General features: G+C 41.8%; 1 protein-coding gene across 6 annotated transcripts in view; it reads right to left on the bottom strand.

The window, feature by feature from the left end:
• Window positions 1–4,565: 4,565 nt before the first annotated feature.
• PPFIA1 (PTPRF interacting protein alpha 1) overlaps window positions 4,566–21,114 on the bottom strand; it is a 113,516-nt gene continuing 96,967 nt past the window's right edge. For all 6 annotated transcript variants that reach the window (XM_032776504.2, XM_075065241.1, XM_075065242.1 and 3 more), the window contains 3 exons: window positions 14,564–14,729; window positions 13,076–13,146; window positions 4,566–6,113 (listed from right to left, as the gene is read on the bottom strand). In XM_032776504.2, coding sequence (XP_032632395.1) covers window positions 13,088–13,146; window positions 14,564–14,729 — 225 coding nt within the window. In that variant the 3' untranslated portion in view covers window positions 4,566–6,113; window positions 13,076–13,087. The remainder of the gene's footprint in view (window positions 6,114–13,075; window positions 13,147–14,563; window positions 14,730–21,114) is intronic.

The following is a 21,114-nucleotide window of genomic DNA, read 5'->3' as shown; positions in this document are numbered from 1 at the left end:
TCTCCCAGGCTCCCATTTCCTGTTCTTTCATCACACGTCAGGAGGTGGGATATGGCTGCACAAGCTTCAGTGCTGCTGGGACCCGAGCAGCGCTGCCCGAGCTCCCCTGTCTGCTTACCCCGGCAGCTTCCTAGATTCCTTTGTCTACGCAAGAATCGTTGTTTCTGGGATCAGAGCTGCTCCCTAGACCACACTCCGGGAAACCGACCATTTCCACTGTGCTTCCCACGTCTCACTCTCTGCACCTCCGGCAGCTTTCCAGAGCCTCGTATTCATGCATCCTAAGCAGTTCTCTGGTGCCGTGCCTTCCTTCTGCTGCTCCGCGGAGTTTATTTCAAGTCAGGCTGGAAAAACCTGAATGAGCCACATGAAAGTACTAGTCTCAAAGGATTGCAAATTCCGGGGGAGCGCTTAGATACATACTGTGGCAACAGGACCCACAGAAAACACTAATATCGAGACTTCTTTTAAACGGCTATAAAATAAGCATAAAGTGGGGACTTTCTTGCCAAACGATAAAACGTAATAGCTGTACAGAGTATCGCCCCCATCTCATTGCAACAATATTGGGTAGCGTGAATTTAACCGTACAAATAACAAGGAATAAAAATGTTACCTTTAGGCAGGAGTGTTATAATTTGAATAAGGGACATTAAATATGGATAATCTAAATGTCTCATTAAAAACACTTTATTCTAGTTTTAAAATTTGCTTTATAGAGGCCCCTGGCGGGACGGTCGGTACCTTAGTACTTTCAAACGTCACATGTCCTTCCTGATTTTGTGGACTGTCCTGTTGGAAGGCCCTGATGGTGTGTTTTTTCATCTCTTTAATAAAGATTCAGGAAGCACTTCAATCAAAATCCCCTCTTCCCTCTCCCTTCCACACAGATGAATTGGGTGTTTGAATTAAACAAATGCTACTGGATTAAAGTCTTGAGTACAAATTGCTCAACCTCAATTAAGGTGATTTTACTTGTTTGATCTGTTTATGTGGTCATGCTAATTCTCTAGTTGTCCATAGTCTTAGGAAAAACAGGAGGCAGAGGACAGAGAAAAGTCTTTTCAAATGAACTAGACTTGTAAATCTAGGTGCCACATGAATCTGACAATACAATATTTGAAAATGAATTTCAATTACATGCATGGTAAAAAAAAAGGGGGGGGGGTTACTTGAAGTGCTTTCCATGGACTTTAAAAAAAAAATTAAGTTGTATTACTGTAAAAGTCTCTCAATTTGCACAAAGGTACAGCCGGAGCAGTCTTTTAAACTACAGTTGTCAGGCCTCCAGCAGCCATGGTAGTAGGTTTATCTAGGCTGCACTTTCCACAGGGCAAGCAGCTTTTACCTTAATCCAAGTTTATTTTGTTCATTAGATGTTTTAAACAGGGATCTCTGATCATACAACTTTAAGACTACAGGCCCAGCAGTAGCAGAAAATGCTTGTCACCCTTCTTTCAAAGGGCTTTTATTTATAAACTATAGTGGAAGGTAAGAAGGGAGATGAGATTGAACAGGGTAAACTGTGTTTTCTGTATGAGAGATTGTTCCTGCTCTTAAAATCTCCAAGAAATTACTCCTTTAATGTTTTCCCAGTTGCCTGCTATCATTTTTTCTTAAATCAACTAATGAAGTGCTCACTTCTTGGTCATATGCACAAACTTTTCACTTTTACTGCAGCTACTATGACCCAAGCATCTAATACATTTGGCATGTTGCATGATGACATACACAAAACTTTTAAATATATAATCTACTTTACTTAAAAATTCAGGCTCAGATTTATCTACTCTGACACTCCAAGAAGTGTTCCTTCCTAAAGTTAAGAATGGCATGTTGCTATTATGTTTTTCTTTGGAGATAAAGAGAGAAGGTCAAACTTTAAATTAAAATTATATTACAGATTTGTTAATACAATAAAAATAAATCAGTAGCATTATCACTTTTCTATTTGTACTTCTACTCACTCTAACAATTCACAACTATTCCTTATTTTAGATAAACTAGCATTTGTCATTATGAATACCTCATGTGAAAATGTTCCCACAACATTCTATGGGAGACTAATTCCCCAGTATATCCTCACTTTCAAGATGCTCTATGGACATTAACTATGGACAGCTTCCCTCATTTCAGTGCTGTAAAAATCTTTACAGCTTTAGGACAGCACACTTTTCAACTGGAGGACAAGCAAAGAGAGGGAGAGGTTTTTCTTTTGTTTGTTTGTTTTTTTAAGTTTAATCTCTTTCTAGTGAGAAAATTATTCTCTACAATTAGAAATGTATCCAGGCTGACATACAAATAAAAGCTCATTTATGTAAGAAAAGGCAAACTGAAGTGTTATGTGATTGTATTTTAAAACATCACTCACACAATTTCTCCATTTCTCATATCACACTGAAGATGCAGCTGTTGTCCTGGAGGACAAGTTGAAACATCTCATCACTGAAAAATGAACTACAGAAAGGTAAAGGCAGACACAAGCTTCGTCTACACACAAGCTGCACTGATTTGAAAACCAGTTTAAGCGGGTGCAAGTCCCAGTGTGGTTTTCTTAGAATGTCTTAGCTTATGCTTGTACCATTGCAATATGTATTTTCCTCTACATATTCAGATATTCAAAATTCAGACTATGAGAATAATATAAGTAGTTTGTTCTTATAGCTTTCTAATAGCCAGAAATCTTTGAAGTTACTCAAACTAATGAAAAGAACATTAGCCTTTTTCTATTTTCCTTTATGCAAAATAAGACACTGAGTGTTTAATTTACTCAGACTGGAAAGTGGAAAGATACACTGTAAACATTACTGAATTACTTTCCAGACATCAGTTGAAACAATAAAATTAGGGCTGTCAAGAGATTAAAAAAAATATTGATTACACAATTAAAAGTAGAATACCATTCATTCTGCAGTGTAATTGAAATCAAAGTGTACAGTACTGTTTTTTACAGAACAAATTTGTAATCAAAATATAAATATTTTTCACTTCATCTCATACACGTACTGTAGTGCAGTCTCTATCATGAAAGTTGAATTTACAAATGTACAATTATGTACAAAAAACTGCATTCAAAAATAAAACAATGTACATCTTTAAAGCCTACAAGTCCACTCAGTCCTATTTCTTTTTCAGCCAGTCACTGACAAACAAATTTGTTTACATTTGCAGGAGATAATGCTGACCGCTTCTTGTTTATGTCATCTGAAAGTGGGAACGGACATTTGCATGGCACTGTTGTAACTGGCTTCACAAGGTATTTATGTGCCAGATGTGCTGAAGATTCATATGTCCTTTCATCTTCAACCACCATTCCAGAGGACATTCATCCATGTTGATGACGGGTTCTGCTCGATAACGATCCAAACCAATGCAGACTGACGTTCACTTTCATATTCATGAGTCAGATGCCAGCAGCAGCAGGTTGCCTTTCTTTTTTGGTGGTTCGGGTTCTGTAGTTTTGGCATCGGAGTGTTGCTCTTTTAAGACTTTTGAAAGCATGCTCCACATCTCACCCCTCTCAGATTTTGGAAGGCACTTCAGATTCTTAAATCTTGGATCGAGTGCTGTAGCTATCTTTAGAAACCTCATACTGGTACCTTCTTTGCGTCTTGTGAAATCTGCAGTGAAAGTGTTCTTAAAACAAACAACACGTGCTGGGTCATCTCTGAGATTGCTATAATATGAAATACCTGGCAGAATGCAGGTAAAACAGAGCAGGAGACATACTATTTGCCCCCAAAGAGTTCAGTCACAAATTTAATTAATGCATTTTTTTTTTTTTTTTTAACAAGTGTCATCAGCATGCAAACATGTCCTCTGGAATAGTGGCCAAAGTATGAAGGGGTATACAAATGTTCAGCATATCTAACACGTAAATATCTTGCAATGCCAGCTACAAAAGTGTCACGTGAACACCTGTTCTCACTTTCAGGGGACATTGAAAATAAGAAGCGGGCAGCATTATCTCCCATAAGTGTCAACAAACCTGTCTTAGCAATTGACTGAATAAGAAGTAGGACTGAGTGGACTTGTAGGCTCTAAGGTTTTACATTGTTTTGTTTTTGAGTGCAGTTATGTAACAAAAAAATCTACATAGGTAAGTTACACTTTCACAATAAAGAGATTCCATTACAGTACTCGTATGAGGTGAACTGAAAAATATGATTTTATCTTTTTACAATGGAAATATTTGTAATAAAAATATAAAGTGAGCATTGTACACCTTGTATTGTGTTGTAACTGAAATCAATATATTTGAAAATGTAGAAAAACATCCAAAAATATTTAAATTAATTTCAATTGGTATTCTATTGTTTAATAGTGCAATTAAAACTATTGATTGCGATTATTTGACTTAATCAAGTGACTTAGCGATTAATCGACAGCTCTAAATAAAATCAACATTAAACAAATTGAATAATATAATGGATCAGTTGGAGGCTGGTGACAAATGCAAACTTTGACATCCACCACAAATTTAAATTGAAGCCATATTGAACATCAGTTATCTGCTGAAAGAATCAGTCATGTCTTCACTTGAAGCGAGATCCACATAGCAGCAATCAATTGTTAAGACGCTTTATTGACAACTCTCCAGCACTCACCACAAAAATAGCTTCATTTTTGCATACGATTACATCTTAGTTTTTTCAATAGCATTTTATTGGCAGTGGAAAAATGCTTCAGAACTTTATTGAAAGAAAGCAATAAATAATACTGTGGTAAAAATAGTTCAAAGTACTTAGGCTGTACATACTTCGTTACATAATCAGAAGTACACAAAAAAGATTGTTAGAAAAAACACGAAACAGTAACAATGAATTTCAGTTGTTCAAGTAAACTAAAGAGAAGAAACCAAACAAACAAAAAGACATGCTATATATATATTGTTGCATAATAAATAATGCACCATGATCTGAACAAATTTCTTACTGGCTTTTTTAACGTGCCATTCAATGATACATTTTCTACACAAAGCCTGAAATGGCTACAACCATAAAAAAATTTAAAAAATCTGGACAATTTTTTAGAAGAAGTTTACAAACAAATGCAAAAAGATGACTTACATAGGAAAAATAAGGCCTTTATTAGAAGTTGCACTACTTTATTCTTCAGCATACTGTGCCTTCATCTTTTACTATTCTTTTTTTACATTAGACTGCAGTGCTTCATGATTGGTCCACTAAGAATAGTTGCATCAGTGTCTTTCCACAAATGTTTTTAATCAAACGGATATGGGAGGAAAGCACTTTTTATGGCCTGTGGATTACTACCAGGAGCTATTATGAAGTCCTTCTTCCTTGGCTGAGAGAAAATATCTCTCAGTTTATGGCTTATGTTCAGTCATTGTAAAGACATGCTATACAAATACAGCAGATTGGAAGTTATGAAGGAGTTAACCAATTCTAAAGCATGTTCCATAGTGTTATAATGTTCCCCCGTTTTAAAAATGTACTAAAGCATTAAATGAAGACAAATTCACGCTACCTGACAAATTTTCATTGCGAAAGAGGTACAACTATCAACAGAAATAAAAATAATCTTAGACCTGCCTACTAAAACGTTTCTCAATGCTTATCTGAAAAAAGCTGGTTTATTTAATTTTTAGAACTAGCTAATATTTCCAAAAAAGACAAGACAAAATATATACTGCTTGGTGTCATGATACTTTTACAAAGACAGTAAAATCCTTTTCACCTTCAGTTTCATTATTAAAAAACCCAATGATAATTACAATAACTGCATAATTTACAAGAGCCCCATATTGCTCATAGGGACATATACTTACAAGCATTACAGTACATTCAGTTGGAAAGACTAACAAATTAAGGATAAAAGGATTTGATTTATAGATCGAATACAGATGGAAAAGGTAAGTAACTATATAAATGAAAAGTCACATAGGTTTACTTAAATATAAGAAACATTTAATTCTAAAATATTTTCTCTATGGTACTCATGAATTTATTTGCTAATTAAAAACTCTGTAATAAAATATCTCAAAGTGTCCATTTAACAAGTATTAACAAATTAAAGATTCCACTGATTTCTAAAATATGGTCTTTGAGTTCAAAATGCTGCATATCACCGGTAGAAATAGTGTGGGTAAACTGCAAAATAAAAAAGAAATCTATTATACAGTGTCTCAAGATAAAAAAAGCAAACATGCATTACATTCCAAATTTCTCAGTTAAACAACTCGTTGTGGCGTGTATTTAACAGATTACTACCATATCATGAAGTATACAGTTCTATTTGGTCCCTATATATGTTTCAGTTGCAATATGAGGCTTGAGGCCAGAGGTCAAATACCTTCAATTCCCAATAAGAGATTAACTTTTTTTTTTCTGGATGATCTTACTGTGTAAAATATATATATTTAAAAACAACAACAAACAACAACGTTAAGGTAATTAGAGTTAAGAGCTTTAACATTCCCAAAGAAATGTTTTTAAAGTATCTACTTGATTTATACAGGGATGGATCCAGCTCATTTACATTGACCTTCACCTGCAGGACCTTCCTTTCTCAGCATTTTATACCACAGAGCTCTTTAAGAGTACTTTCATATACTAAAGACTACAGACTTTGAAGCCCCAACTATACTAGGAAATTGACCTATTGCTATGAAAGTTTATCAGGACCAAGTCCCCTGGAGTGAAAGCTGAAAGTAATTTCACTAGGAATATAGATGATAAAAATATTTTAAGCACCACTACAGAAACATGATTTTTGCTTGCAAGTGACAGACTTAAATCAGACAACTTCTGAATTTCTGTCTGTTCTTTAAGAGGTAACTGAAAGATTGATTTGAGATGTATATGATGTATCCTAATATGGGATTCCTTCCCACCTTGTTGTAGGATCTTCTGGGGTACAGTTAAAGGGCATCTTCTGCACATCTATCTGTTAAGGCTGTGAATGGAAAACTAGAGACTATGAAAAATGATGCACTCTATTTTGCATATTATATGAATATGTACTAATTTATTTACATGAGTGTGTATTACATAGATTCTCCCCACCTGCTTCCCCATCTACACCCACCCATACCATGATTTGGCTTATTTTCAAGTTCCCCATGTCATAGCCCCATCCCTCTGGTACCCTATGTGCCCCCTTTAAATCTTCCCCCACACCATGTGAAGTATTTGGAGCTACCTGTAATACTTTATGAATATTATATGTTCCATATATTTCTTATGGTGTTTGACACAGGATTACATGGGGTTACCTGCATGGATGCAGGAAAGGAGACAACAGCTTCAGGCAGCCCCATTTACTGTAACTTAAGGACAATGAAAGGCATCTTTCACTTTAAAGACCATGATGAATTCAACAGTATGGCATGACACAGAGTGGGGAATGTTCACACTTATAAAGTAGGGGGGGGGGGAACCTCCAACGTGGGAAAACTGGAACACAACTATTTGTAGTTATGTTCCTGAAAAATGCTACTTTAAGCAAAAGGATGTCAAACTAATCCAATTTCTCCCTAAGAATTAATGTAAATGGGGAGGGGGTTAGGTTCCAGGGAAAGTTTTTTAGCCAGACAAAAGACTATACATACACACACACACACACACACACAGTGTACAAGTTTTAAACAAACAATTTAATACTGTACACAGCAATGATTGTGAAGCTTGGTTGAGTTGGTGAAGTCAGACAGTACGATATTTCCCAGGGAATGCCTTCCTGCTAAATCATGAACTAGAACTCAGTTGAGCCCTCCAGGGTTAACACATTGTTGTTAATGTAGCCTCACAATCTACAAGACAGCAGGAATGGAGGAAGGAGAGACAGCATGGCAGACATGGACAGACACACACACGATGTGTGACACAGATGCATTGCCCCTTTAAGTACACTGAACTCACCCTAAGTACATTGCCTTTTTAAGTAGACTAGCAAGTTGAGACAGCAGCTGCTGCCAGCAAGCTCCCTCTCTGAGCCCTGTCTGTCCTGCCCCCACCCAACCGCTCTGTGGAAATGAGTAAAGTGGGGGGGGGCAGGAGCGGGGTAAAGGGGACACCCTGACATTAACATCTCTCTTCCCCCCACCTCTGCATAGCAAGCAGGAGGCTCCCTGGAAGCAGCTCCAAGGCAGAGGGCAGGAGCAGCAAACAGCAGTGCGGGGAGGGACAGCTGAACTGCCCGGCAATTGATAGCCTGCTAGGCAGCTGCTGCACGGGGAACTTAAGGGGGTGTGGAGCTGTTGGTTCATCCTGGTTCCAAGGCCCCACCAGTTAGCTCCAATGGGCTGCTCTTTCTACAAGCAGTGAACAAGTTAGGAGGCTGCCAAACAACATTATAAGGGAGCATTGTGCAACTTTAAACAATTATGTTGTCTAATTGATCAGCAACGAAACAACAGTGTTAACCAGGATGACTAAGTGAGGAGTTACTGTTGGTTGTTGGCCGCCAGGGCTGCCTCAGGCACAGGTAGCCCTATGAGGGGCCAGGATCCCCTACTGCTCCCTGGAGTTGGATCTCTGGCTGGGGTCTGGCCACAGCAGTACCCTTGCGCAGTTCCAGGGCAGGCATGTGGCCTCACAGAGGTCCTTTCCTGGAAGCCCCCTTGTCCTGCGGTGCCAACGGGCCCTTCAGTTTCAGCCACTTTTTGGGCACTGGGGAAGGGGAATGGTGACAGGCGGGTTCCGGTGCTGGCAGTGCGTTATGCGCTGACACCAAAGTGCTAGGCATGGAGTCTGTCTGGGAGAGCTCCAAAGCAAGACAAAACGCAACCTCCATGAGGAGGGTCCTCCAGTGGATATCCCGCTCCCTTTGAGTTTCAGGACGAAAGTTCTTGCAGGTCCTGCACTTGTCTTTTCTGTGCGTCTCCCCCCAACATTTCAAACAGCTACTGTGGAAGTCACTAATGGGCATCGGCCGGGTACATGATGAACATGGCTTAAAGCCTGGGGAATGGGCCCTGCAGCTAAGTCCCAGCCAGGACTCTAACTACTAAAACTATTGAACGCTTAACTTAGTTTGACCATTAAGTACCTAAAAACTAACTATAAAGGAGACAGAACAATAGGCTGAAAGAACAGCTAACACTCTTGCAATGCAAGCTAAGACACTTCAACCAACTATCATGGGCTGTAAGAAGAAACTGAGAGGACATAGGGTCACTGGAACCTGGTATACCAATGCATGAGCACGGCACTCTAGGGGGCGCTGCAGCCAACCCTACAGATACCGCTAAGGCAAAAGTCTCTGTCGAGCGTGCACATGCACCTAGAATGGAATCGAAATGAGCACTCAAAGAAGAATGTTGTGTATGGAGGAGAAGGTGCCATAAGGGCTCCTAATTCCACTACCCACTGGCAGATGTGATGGTCATGAGGAAAGCCACTTTCATTGAATGGCAGTAGTGAACAGATCACTAGTGGTTCAAATGGGGGTCCAGTAAGACCCTGTAACACCAGATTGAGGTCCCATGATGGAGTATGGGCTCATATTTCTGAGTAAATGTTATGAAGGCCCTTGAGAAAATGCTTGGTGGTGGGGTGAGTGAAGATCAATAACTCATCTACCTTGTGATGAAATGCTGTGATGGCTGTGAAGTGTACTCTGATCAACCTCATGGAGAGCCGTATTTCTTAAGTTCCAATATATAGTCCAGTACCAGTGGTAGGAGAGAGGAAACCGCCACGATTTATCTATTTTGGCACCATGTATTGAATCGCCTCTATTTGTGCAGGTATGTATGGTGTATAGTTGCTCTATGTCTGTTTAAAAGAATGTCCCTTACTTCCGCTGAATAGGTTATTTTGACTTTTCAGAACCAAGGAGTAGCCACTCGAGGTGGAATCTTGTCAGGTTTAGGTGGAGGGCCTGGCCCGCATCCTGAGAGAGGAGATGAGGAAGTGTGTGTGGTGGGCACATAGCCATCTTTAGGAGGTAAGGAAACCACATTTGTCAGCCACGTGGGGGCTTTCAAGAGGACTCTGGTGTCTTGATCTTGTGTATGACCCGGGATATAAGAGGGGTTAGAGGAAAGGCATATATTAGGATGCATCCCATTTGATAAGAAAAGCATTGCTCAGGGAATGGGATCCCAAACTTGCTCTGGAGCAGAAGTGCAGGCACTTGGCGTTTTGGGTTGTCACAATAAGGTCTATAGTTGGGAACACCCTATTTGAATATAGTACTCCTGGTTCATTTCCCACTTGTGGTCCTGGGGAAATTTTCTTCTTAGTTCATCTGCTGTGGTGTTTTGGCATCCCGGGAGGTAGGAAGCTGAGATGTCGATGTTGTGACTGATGCACCAATTCCATAACAGCACGGCTTCTGTGCACAGGGATTGTGACCGTGCCTCTCCCCCTACCCATCAGACAAGCAACGTTGTCTGTGAGGATCTTTATAGTTCTGTCCGTGATCACAGGTAGGAAATGGGAACATACATTGTGAACTGCCTGCAGGTACAGTAGGTTTATATGTAGAATGGATTCCAATGGCACCAGCAACCTTGAGCCATATGATTGCGCAAGTGTGCTCCCCAAGCTAGTAGGGAAGCATCTGAAATTATTATTATTGTTGGAGGGTTCTGCGCAGATGTTGTTTGTTTTGGTCCACAAATGTAGAAAGTTTTTTTACTTTGGTTGGCATCATGAGATGTTTGTTTATGCTGTGTCTGTGTGTAGCATACACTGTCTGGAATCAGTCTTGCAGGCCTCGAATGTGGAGTATCGCATATTTCACAAACATTGTTGTGCATGTGGCCCAATAGTTGGAGGCAGGTCCTGGCTGATGTCTCGCGAGTGTCTAGTGTTGTGGAACTTAGACTAAGTAAAGCTGTAGCCTCCGGATAGTCGAGGTAGGCCCTGATGAACTCCAGTCTCTGCACAAGTGTGAAGATTGATTTGTGTGTGTTTATTTGTAGGCCCAGACATGTGAAAATAGCTACGGTGTTTTGAGTAGCTTCTACTGCCCTTTCTTAAGTCACTGCTTTGAGTAAGCAATTGTCCAAATAGGGGACTATTACGACCCCTTGTCTGTGGAGATGAGCCGCCACCACCGTGAGAACTTTTGAAAATACACCTGGGGAAGTGGACAGTCCAAAGGGCAGTACACTTTCTACTGAAAATGGTCTATTCCTAGAAAAACCTGAGGAACCTCCTGTGTATGTATTGTTATATGAAAATGTGTGTTCTGGTGGTCTCTTTCCAATGCTGGAATTATGGTTGCTAACGTGAGCGTCCTGAAGTGTTGAGTCTTCATGAATTTGTTGAGTCTTCTTAAATCTAGAATAGACCTCCATCCTCCAGATTTTTTGGAGGTTAGAAAATAATGTGAGTAGAATCTCCTCCCATTTGTCTGATGTGATGATCTGCCAGGCTGGGTGGAATGGAGTCAGTCAGTCTCTGAATTAGGGCCAACTCCAGGGCTTTTGCCGCCCCAAGTGGCGGGGGGCGGGGGAGAGGAGAACTACAATTGGTGGCAGCTCCACTGCGCTGCTTTCTTCTTCAGCGGCAATTTGGCAGCAGGTCCTTTCCCCGAGAAGAACCGAGGGACCTGCCGCCGAATTGCCGCTGAAGAGCCCGACTTGCCGCCCCTTCCCCTTGGCCACCCCACGCACCTGCTTGCTGAGCTGGTGCCTGGAGCCGGCTCTGCTTTGAATGGATGGGAAAATATGAAAATATGGAGTAACTAAGCTATTCTCAAAGGATATCTCATAACTGAAACTTAATTTCCTGTATAAGAGAAAAAAGTTTTGTTTTTGTTTTTAGAAAAGAAGAAAATAAACAGTGAAGGAGAAGTAACTATAAAGCTAACAACAAACAACTAAATAACTACAGCAACTATTCTTAAGTAGAGAGGCACTACTAAGTGCTCCATCTCAAGCTGAGGGCAGTAGAGGAGGATCTGAGGAGGGGTTGGTTGCACAGCTCTAGGTAACTGCCTGAGGTGGCGCAAGACAGGGACAGTGCATGTGTGACCAACCAGGCACTGCTACTACAAATCTCAGATTACAAGCACAGGGGCTCACAATCACCTGACGTGAAGTTCCAAAAGGGATACTCCTTGAAGAACCACCACAAGTAGCCAAACCTAGTCAGACATGCTGAGCAATTGTGGGTGGTATAAGAGTGCTGTAGCCCTGGGCCAGGTCTAAGAGTGGGAGATTTGTGGGATTCCACCCAAGAACAAATGAAGGCAACAGGCTTCACACCTGAGGGAGTGCACTGAGAGACTAAGCTATTCCTTCTCCACCCTCTCTCGCTCCTCCAATTATCCCCATCCCACTAGTTTGGGTCCCCAAACATACTTAGCCCTGGTCTACACTGGGGGCGGGGGGGAAAGGGGGAATAATGTAGCTGAAGTCGACTGCTGCCACTCCCTTTTTGACTCTACCTGTGCCTCTCGCGACATTGGAGTACAGGAGTCGATGGGAGAGGGCTCAAGGGGTGGGTATTGATTTATTGCATCTAGATTAGATGCAATAAATCGATCCCCACTGGATCGATTGCTGCCCACTGATCTGGTGGGTAGCGTAGACATACCTTTACTTAAATTTTCCCATTACCTCTTTTTTCCCCTGAAACTAGAGCAACAGTATTCTGCCCACTGTGAATGAAAACTATTTACTTCCCCCTCTCAAATTAGATTTCACTTTCTCATTCTTTGAGATGTCATAATCCAGCTAAGACTACCAGCCGACTCTGTGAAGTCCTTGAGGAAAATCAGAGTAGATAAGGCCTGAATTCCTAACGTAAAGATGACCAAAAATCCAACACTTTTTGCAGAAAAATCCTTTCATGCCTTTTTGAAAATATATCATAGAAGAACAAAAAAGAAAAAAGACCAATTATTTTCCGTTTCAAATTAACTTTAAAATTAGGATTATATTATGTAAAGGTTAACAGCCTTAGCTATAAGGAACCACCTTAAAATTCTCAATGTAGTATTTATATTTTAAACTGACTGGTTTTCTCTCTCTCTCTTTTTTTTTTTTTCCACACACACATTTAGATATTATTAGTTTTTGGAATTGGTTTAAACTTTAAACTTTATTTTCTACAAAGGGGCCTATTTTACTGCTATAGCTATCCTTTTCACTCACCAACAGACGCCTTTAACAGGAGTACGTCCTTACTGTAGTGGAATCCAGCCTTTGTGTTCCTGATACATTGCCTGTTTCAACAATCATAGAAGGAAGACATGCAGAACACAGCATGCAGTTAGTCTTCAAAAAAAAAATAAAAATAAAAATCACACAGCAATGTGATTACATCTACTGTATACGCTCAACTAAGGTTACAATAAATTCAAAAAGCAGAATTTAAATTAACCTTAAGTTCATCTATTTACTAGTTTCAGTTTCAATGCTTAGCTTGACAAAAAAAATCCTAATAAAACAATACTCATGCAAGCTAGGGCACTATAAATGGCAGAAGAGAATCGTCATGTCTAGAAGTACAACTATTAATATTCTTCTTTACAAGATTTCTCTCTGTTTTTGACTGCACAGAAGAAAACTTGAATTTTTAGAATGTGAATGTTTAATATTTTATATTTAAATCAAGTTAAACATTAAATGGTGCAAAGAACTTCTGGATTGGATATTTCATACTAGTGAGAATAATATTTAAAATGTTAAGCAGTCCACTAACATTCTTAATATTTGTGTGTAATATACAGGGGTTCTTCTTAAACTTCATGTATTTAGTTCAAGTGTTCAAACAAAATAGGCACACTATCAAGGACCTTTGGTCTAAATTTGTCCAAAAGAAGTTCTCAAATTGCAACTGCCTGGTACATTCCGTCACCAATAAAATTTTCCATTTGGCAAGCACCGATTTTTATCTGTGCTTTGTAAAACCAAAAATTAAAGAGAAAGCTAACTCATCTGTTACCAAAAATTATATTTGTAATGTAGATATGATTACCTTTTTATATCTCGCCAAATTCTGCTCTCAAGTACATACACATGGTTCTTAATAAAGTCCACACTCGTGGGAAAACTGTATTGTAACTTAATTTATCTTACAAATACATTCAATAGTTAACTGATTTAAGAAGCAAAAAGAAAACGGTGCCTTTTACTATTACATTATGCTGTATAAAAATAGCCTCAAAGATTTTCTGCCCTTTTTTTTTTTTAAAGATGAAACTTCCTACTCTTATTTTTGTTTTCCAGTAATTCTTATCAATGGACATTACTGCACTGCCTCACATCTAGGCTTTACTTGTGCTCTTATCAATACTAATTAGAAATGTATAGCTATTGCCCCCTCTTCACAAGATAAGAAAATTCACAAGTGGAATGTCATCTTATTTCCATATTCAGAGATACGGAAAAAGTACATCCTAGATAAAAAGACCTTCTAGTCTTTTCCTAGAGAAAAAAGGAACTATATATCTGCTTGAAAGCTCACACAAGTTACTATAAAAATAAATCTATATTTGAAATAAAAAGTTTTACACACATAAACATGCACAAGGTAGATGCTTTTATGCAGATTAAAATTAAAAGATTCTGGCTACTTAATTCACTTACAACCTCAAGCAAAAAAGTTCATGCTTAAAAATAGCAAAGCAGTTTTTGTACCATCAATTTGCATCTTCTTTGGCTGCATAGAAGGTGAAGACATTGAGGAGGTAACTCTGAAGTTTGCAGGAAGAGTCTCTGCAGATCCAGCAGCTAAGCCTCTTATGTCCTTTGGTCTAAACTTCTTTCTCCATGAAGGTGCTCGTCTAAAGCTTTTATCATCATCCTGTCAGATTGATCAGCATCATTAGTAATTCTAAAAACAGGATTATTTACCATAAATTAAAATAAGAGCAGGATCAATATCTTTTCTCACAACTCCAAGCATCTATACAAGTCAAGGCGCTTAGTATTTCTTGGAAAAAAAGATCTGGCTGCCTATCTTTAATTTAACTGTATATTAATGTATATTTAGGATTTATGGTAATTTACAAATGCCATACAATCTAGTAGCGAGAAGTAAACAGAAAGGTTATAAGAGAAGACGAGACAAGAGAACACATTTCCGGAACATTAACCACCAGGTATAAATTACTTTAAATAACCCCTTTGGCCTCTTAAATTCCACTTTTGCTGGAATATCTATATTGAAATATAGCAGTAGGGCGCAAAAGATTAGAGGAAAGGACTGACTAGTGAACGATAAACAGTACAAAACCACAATAGTACTACAGTACCTCCCTAACTTATGCATTGTTTCATTTTTAAGTGATTTGAAACCTTTTAATAGAGCTATGTTGAACGGAGTGCATCCTCAAATTGAACTATTTCCTCCCCTCCCCTTGACTCCCTAGTAGTGCATCTACAGCTTAAAAAATTATGTTTTTTTAATTCACAAGAATGACACTGGACCTACTAACCAAGACAGCTGGTGCCCTGCCCGTGAGATACAATATCCAGTAGAAAAATAATTTTGTATGTTTATGTGCTTATACATCCATGGATTGTTTATATTTATTATCACAACCCACTACAACTGATCTGGTTAAACATTCTGAACGTCAGTTTTTAAATCTCAATTTCTTTTGGATTTAGAATTAAATGGATGCAAATATCAATTTCTAAAGCAAGACCTCCATAATTTGCTCTGGCCCTCGTGCTGCATAAAAAGGCTGGAGTGGCATAAAAGTGCCCTAAAAGCTCCTTTTTATATTGTGGGAAGATTTTCTGGTGCAGTCACCATGGAAGACAGCGGTAAAAGTGCTTTCCAATGACCCTTCTTGCAAGCTGTAGTTTAGAGGGTAAGCTGAAGGTAGAAGGCATGTCAGGTGGGGCTGCAACACAAAGCAAGGCAGAGATTCCAACTAGGCAGTGCTAGAGCCTGTAGGGCAGCTTGGGGAGGAAAATGAGACAGACACCCTCTCGCTCCTTGTGTTGTCTAAATTATGGTAGGGACCCACATCCAGTGCTGCTCCAGAGAGCACAAAGGTGTCTTACGGCCACCGTAAATACCTCTTCCACCTCTTAAATATATCTACATTACAGACGTCTTTCGACGGTATGTACAGTACATATCTGCATAGCCCCCCAGCACAGGTATAAACAGTAGTGTAGCTGGTGTGGCATAGCTTAGGCAACCAGAGTAAAGAAATGCCTGAAGGGTGTTCATACCCTACATGCTTTCTACTCACCCAAGCCAAACCTTCCCATCTACACTGCTATTTTTAATATTGTAGTGCCCTGCTGTGTGAGCCTTTGCCCTCTGCAGGAAGAGATTCCCTCATTCAGGAGATAGCTCTGGCAGGAGGAGGCAGATGGGAAAGGCTTATCTTTTTCCTGCTGCCTCCCATGGCCGTCTTTCTTTGCCACAGAAAAGACTCCAGAAGCTCCCCGTTTCTGGAACCTTTCCCCACAACAGGGAAAGGCTCTAGCAGGGGAGAGGCAAGGGGGAAAGCCTTCTGTCTGCCCTCTGCCAGAGCCTTTCACAGACATGTAGCTACACATCACAGCGTGGACGCAGCCTGGTTTTGGCTGTGCCATGCAGCTACATGTACAAAGCTTTAGAGTTGCACCACAAAAAATCTCAAAAAATGAATTCTTCCATTTCCTAATATGTCGTTTGGAATTTACTTCTAAGTAGTAGTAGGAAGAAATAAATATTTACATGAAGCTTTCACTATGAATGATCCCAGCCTGCTTGAAAGATTAAAAAAAGATCACTGGGCTATTAGTGACATACAGCTGTCTCTGGTAGTACATTCTGCACAAATACTATACAATGTATCAATATGCAAGTTTGAATTTGGCTGGGAAATTAGGGTTTAAAATCTCACTGCTTTCAAAAAGTACCATATAATCTTTAATAACTGCAAATGGAACAATTCTAGGTTTTAACTCTCTTCTGGAAAATGGGCACCTCAAGTGCCAATCCTCCTAGCACTATGTGGAGGCATCATTAAGTACTGAAACAGAGTAAGAGGAGGTTACTCACCTTGTGCAGTAACTGACGTTCTTTGATGAGTGTCCCTGTGGGTGCTCCACTTTACTTTAGGTGTCGGTGCGCCCCTGCGCCTTTGATCAGAGATTTTTTGCAGCAGTACTCCTACCGGCCATGCATGCTTAGAACCTGTCACTCATTCTGAGTGTGTTACTAGAGAGCATGCGCGGCCGGTTTACCCTCTTTCTTCTCTACAACGGAGGCTACCCAACTCCGAAGTAGAGGGGAGGAGGGTGGGTAATGGAGCACCCACAGGACACTCATCTCGAAGAACGTCAGTTACTGTACAAGGTGAGTATACCTCCTCTTCTTCTTCGAGAGATTCCCTGTGGGTGCTCCACTTTAGGTGACTTCAAAGCAGTGTATCTCAAGGAGGTAGGGACTTCGGATCTGGCAGAATCCGTAAGCAATACTGCCCCCAATCGAGTGTCAGAGAGGGGGCCTTGAGTAAGGGCATAGTGTAATGAATGTATGGTGGAGGACCAGGTGCCGCCCCTACAGATGTCTGACAAGGGTACTCTGCGTAGGAAGGCTACAGAGGTAGATACAGATCCAGTGGAATGTGTCCTGATCAATGCCGGAGGTGTAACGTTCCCTATCTGATAACAGAGACATGTGCACTCAGAGATGCATCTCGAAGGCCTCTGAGCAGAGATAGCCATGCCCTTGGAATGTCCGCAATAGAGACAAAGAGTCCAGGCGAGGCTCGGAAGGGTCGTGTTCTGTCCAGAACAAAGGACAAGGCCCTACGCACATCAGGTGTGTGCAGCGTGGCCTCAAGGAGTTTGCGTGTGGTTCGGAAGAAAAGTGGTAACTGTATTGGTTCATGGAGGTGAAAAAGAGCATGAACTTTTGGAAGAAATTTTTGGGTGTAACGCAGGACAACTCTGTCCTTGAGAAGAGGGAAATAGTGATCCGCCGCAAGAGCCTGCTATCTCGCCTGCCGTCTGGCGGAGGTAATGGCCACCAAAAGGCTGTTTTCATTGAGAGGTGCAAAAGGAGCAAGTGGCCAAGGGCCAAAGGGATGGTGAGTTAAACAGGACAATACTATGAAGATCTCATGGAGGGGTAGGTAACTTAACATGTGGATATAGGGTTTGGCGCCCCTTCAGGAAACCTTTGGTAACGGGATGAGCGGTGGCTCAATGTCTGGTAGAGGATTGAGGAGAGGCGCGCTGCCGGCACACCACGGCCGTTTGCGGTGCCGGGGAGAGCACGCTGCCGCACCGCAGCCGTTTTGGTGTGCCCAGGAGGGGTGCGCTGCCAGCACTGCAGCCGTTTGCATGCTGAGGAGGAGCACACTGCTGGCACCATGGCCATTTGCGGTGCCCAGGGGGAGTGCATGCTGGCACTGCAACCCATTTGCGGTGCCAAGGGGACAGGAGCGACAAGACCTTCCTTACATGGAGGTCGGGTCCCTGCCTCAGTGCTCTGTGAGATCTGTGGCTGAGGCACATCGAAAAAGCTGAGGCACCTGCCTTTGGTGTTGTCAGCACAGAGGGTAGGGATCTCCGGGAGACCCCTACCTTGTTAAAGTCTGTCCTGTGAGACTGTTCTGCTTCTTGCCTCCGCTCCAGGGAGGGTAAAGCAACGCTGCCCACCAGTTCTGATCTAGCTGGGGCGCGTGTGGAGTGGTTTGACCTTTCCATCTCCGAAAGCGTCTGCTTAGCTCGTCGGCAGTGGTGTTCATCACGCCTGGATGTAAACAGCTGAATCTGGATGTGGTTTGCAAGGCACCAATTCCAGAGTTTCATAGTCTCTTGAACAAAGAGAGTGGGAATGAGCCCCTCCTTGTCTGTTGACGGTAGAACATGCAGGCAATGTTGTCTGTTATTATGCGTACATGCTGATTTTGATTTGTGGGAGGAAGCAACGGCAAGTATTCCGGATAGCGCGAAGGTCTAGAACGTTTATGTGTAAGGAGGTCTCGGAGTGAGACCATAGCCCGTGTACTGTTGTGTGAGAGATATGGGCCCCCAGCCAGTGAGGATGCGTCGGTTGTCATCATCACAGTTGGTGGAGTCTGGAGGAAGGGATCCAGAACAGAGGTTGTCAGGGATGTCCACCGTATGACAGAGTCCTTGACCAGTAAGGTATGGTCAATGATTCATTTATTGAGTGCACGTTTGGTTTGTAAACGTGGCCAGCCAAGCTTGGAAGCACCTCATGTGGAGACATGCATTCTGGACCATGAAAGTGCACGAGGCCATGTGCTCCAGTAGTTGGGGCCGTCTCGGGCGGCGACCCGAGGGCTGCCGTGAAGCCTTGCAGCCAGCAGTTGGTTAGTATTGACACGGTCGGGTGGAAGGGATGCCCGTCCGGTTCTGGAGTCGAGGTTTGCTTGTATAAAGTCCAGGCGTTGGGTAGGACTTAATGTGGATTGTTCTCATTTATTTGCAGGCCCAGGGATTGAAAGCACTCGATGGGATTTTTATGAAGCGGAGAGGCCCTCGGCATGTGTGGAGGCCTTGAGAGGGCAATCGTCCAGGTAAGGAATATTATAACCCCTTGTTTCCAGAGGTAGGCCGTGACTACCGTAGAATTTTGGAAAAAACTCGAGGGCAGTGGAAAGGCCAAATGGTTAGAACTCGTGTTGGTAATGCGTCGAGCCAAAGGTAAAAATGGAGAAAACAGTGGATAGTGACGTGCAAATAGGCGTCTTGTAGGTCGAGGGCTGAAAACCAATCGCCCTGCTGCAGGGCTGGAATTATGGTTGTGAGAGTACCATTTTTAACTTTTGTTCTTGATGAAATTGTTGAGTCTGCTGAGTCGAGGGATCGGTCGCCATCCTCCAGTTTCTTCTGTGTTAGGAAATAAGGGGAACAGATCCTTCCCCTTGTGGCATGTTTGGCACGAGTTTGATAGCACCCAGGTGAAGAGATGATGTACTTCTTGCTGGAGGTGTGGCTCATGAAAGGTGTCCCTGAAGAGGGACGGAGGAGGGGTGGGTGGTGGGAGTAAGGAGAGGAAGGGGATGGATAACCCCGGTGTGATGACCCTAGAACCACTTGTCGGTGGTGATATTCTTGCCATTGGGTTAAAATGGCTGTAGACGATGTCCAAAGACAGTTGTGAGCACATGCGCCGGACTAGGGCGACGTTTTCGAGACCCTCGACCAAAGGTTTCAAATTTTGTTTATTATTTTGAGGAAGTTGGGTATCCCGGAAGAATTGGGGCGACGCCGCTTCGGTATCTGGACCTCTGGCGTTGGCGTAGTTGATCCTGAGCTCCCGGGAATGCTGAGTATATGAGGGTAGCGCGGACGGTGGTAAGTTGATAATTCTGCACGTCGCCTTCTGTTTGTAGGGGTCTGGATACCTAGGATCGCAGAGGTGCCCTTGAGTCCTTCATTGAGTGCAGCACTCATTAGTGGTGGAAGCAAAGGTTATTAAACCATTCAAAAGGAGATCCTCTATTGTGCTCTGAACTTCGCGAGGAAAGAGAGAGAGGAAAGCCAGGAACCTCGGTGCATGACGGCCGCTGTAGCGGTGATCTAGCTGCAGTATTGGCTGAATCCAAAGCTGCTTGAAGAGCGTGCAGGATATGATTTGGCCCTCGAAACTAAAGCTGTAAACTGTTGTTCTTGTTGTCTGGGATGTGTTCAATAAAGTGCATGAACTTATATATAGTTGTTATGGTCGTACTTTGCTAGAATTGCGGTACAATGGCAATTCGAAATTGCAATGTTGAAGAGGCATATACTTGCGACCAGCAGGTCTAAGCGTTGCCTCTCTGTTGGTTGGGGTATGCGGAAATATCGACTGTTTGTTCACTGATTGGTTGCATCACTACCAAAGAGCTGGCCAGGATGTGGAGAAAAAGGAATTCAGAGCCCTTCGAGGGAATGAAGTATTTCCGGTCTTCCTGTTTGCAGGTAGGCTGGCTTTGGCTAGAGTCTGCCAGATGGATTTAGCAGTCCCAGAAGGCTGAGTAATTGGTCAGGTACTTCCTCCAACTTGATTCTAAGCTCATGGCATCCTTTGAAGAGATCTTGGAGTTTGAAAATCATCTGATGGCAGTGGAGGGGAAGGAAGTAATGCCTCCTCAGGTATTGGATCAGTTGGTAGTGAGGTAATAACTGGGTCAGAGCTGGAGTTAAATTGATCCTGACGAGATGGGAGGGTGCTGCCAAGGCATCAATAGGATTTGACGTTTTCAACGTCTAGTGAGAGT

This window comes from Chelonoidis abingdonii, chromosome 4 (genome assembly GCF_003597395.2).
Source record: "Chelonoidis abingdonii isolate Lonesome George chromosome 4, CheloAbing_2.0, whole genome shotgun sequence".
Lineage (NCBI taxonomy): Eukaryota > Metazoa > Chordata > Testudines > Testudinidae > Chelonoidis > Chelonoidis abingdonii.
This window is presented reverse-complemented; position numbering and strand designations above follow the sequence as displayed.